The sequence below is a fragment of the Lactuca serriola genome, chromosome 2 (assembly GCF_051521515.1).
Source record: "Lactuca serriola cultivar US96UC23 chromosome 2, Lser_US96UC23_V15, whole genome shotgun sequence".
NCBI classification, from domain to species: Eukaryota; Viridiplantae; Streptophyta; class Magnoliopsida; order Asterales; family Asteraceae; genus Lactuca; species Lactuca serriola.
The window spans coordinates 213,029,958-213,031,902 of NC_136409.1; the positions used below are offsets into that span (position 1 = coordinate 213,029,958).

The following is a 1,945-nucleotide window of genomic DNA, read 5'->3' on the forward strand; positions in this document are numbered from 1 at the left end:
AACCAATAATTGAAATCACATTGTCTTGACTTTAGCCATACTTTAATGGATTGAATGCAAGAAATAGCAACGTACCTATCATGTATTTGTTTATTAATGTACTTTGTTTTTTACCCATGATAGCAGTGTTGTTCTTATATTGTTTACCCATTATACCATCATAGTTGCATTTTCTTACCAATATAGGCAATGTTGTGCAAGAAGATGGAGCTATAAAGTTGAGTTGGAAAATTGTGTGGTAGGATTTTTTTTTTCAATAGGTAAATGTATTGGATTTGAATTGTTATAGATTAATGTATTGGATTTGTATTATTATAGGTGTATTGGATTTTTGCTGTGTTTAGGTAGAAAAAATCTGGATTTTTTTTATTTAAATATTTACTATTTCTACGTGTAAGTTGCGTATTAGGAGAGAACTTATTTGATAAGCTTTTCAAGAGATGTTATGCGAGACCTATTTTAGTCCGTTGCTTCAGATTTCCTATTAGAAAAAAAAGCATATGAAAGCGACAAATGATGGACCCAACAATTTTAGCTTCATTTGTACTTTCTACATTACAAGAATACAAAACAAAACATATTTCCGCCATAGTTTACCATCCATACACAAACTCTACAAGACTGTGACAGCTTCACAACCAGATAGATTCACCAAGATTCATGTTTGCTTCAATGTACACATGGTCTGTTGATTTGGCTTGAGGTATATTAAATTATGCAACTATCAAGTTACTTGTGATCATCACTGTCTGAACTGTTTGCTTTATGGTCAGATATGATCTTCTGAATCAGTTGGCTCGTCTCTGAATAGGACTCGAAGAACTCCCTGTTCTCTTTCTCCAACTCATTCCACACTGCATATATAAAGACAATATATATACACTAGTGTTATTTCGGTTTAATTACAGGGAAATTAATGTTCGTGTATCCTGGCATACAAATTATATGTTAAAAATGATTCATGGGTGACAACTAACCGGTGGAGGTGATGACTGGTTTGATGTTTGCATGTTTAGAGAGAGCTTCCATGCATTCGTCTTTGCTCATACGGAAGATCAAGCATTTTTCTATAAGATGTTGTACCTACATCAAACCACCAAGACTTAATAAATAATAAGTAGTGATCAACTATATATATGGAACTCCGAATAACACCCATATATAATAAGAAGTAAAATTCATTAATAACTATATCAATATGGTGCATGATTATGCTTACTACCATGTGTATGTACGAAGCTGACGTGTCACCCATCCTCACCAACTTTGTATATTCTGCTGTTTCACCTGGGATTTGATTTCAGACAAGTTACGGGATTCTGGTTGTGAGCACAGGGATTAGAGGTTCATAGGGTAAAGCAATGAAATGATGAAGTGGCAAATCAAACTATATATATAGAAGACACTGCTAGAAAGGAGAGATGGTGTGGGGCATGGAGTCCCACGTGGGAGATAGATAATTACTGGTAGAGAAGGGATCAGAAGAGATTTGTAAATGAGTATTTCTTGTCATGTACGACTCCAATTTGGCAGCCTAAATCCCACGTGACCAGTGGGTCCGACCTAGCTTGCTCTATTGACATTCTCTACAGTTAGACAATAGACCATACCTAAGTCCTAACCAACCTTCATCCAATGAAAAAGCGCCACATGGAGTTCTTGATGAAACAGCTTGTGCTGTGGTGGATGTAAGATTCTCCCCCACATGGTGAGGTGGCAGTCTCTCTCTGATAATTAAGTGTAGCAAAAGAGAACAGTGATTCCATGTTGGGCCTGAAATCATTATTAACGTACTTGCTATATATAATCAAAAAAGACGTACTAGTTACTACACAATTAAGAAGTCATTTTTATAGATCATATTTGTGGTTCTTGGTGGTTTCTTTTTTCAATCATAGCGTCTGGTCTTTCTTCCTTTTGCAAGACCATGTGCGCAAATTAAGTA

The 1,945-nt window shown here is 35.5% G+C and overlaps 1 protein-coding gene across 1 annotated transcript; it reads right to left on the reverse strand.

Annotated features, from left to right (window-relative positions):
• Positions 1–501: 501 nt before the first annotated feature.
• On the reverse strand, positions 502–1,438 carry LOC145090781 (uncharacterized). Its single transcript, XM_079028856.1, has 3 exons — positions 1,223–1,438; positions 978–1,083; positions 502–854 (listed from the first exon to the last, which is right to left on the reverse strand). Exons 1-3 carry the CDS (start codon positions 1,253–1,255, stop codon positions 730–732), a joined length of 264 nt encoding a protein of 87 aa, XP_078884982.1. The 5' UTR covers positions 1,256–1,438; the 3' UTR covers positions 502–729.
• Between the last annotated feature and the right edge of the window lie 507 nt (positions 1,439–1,945).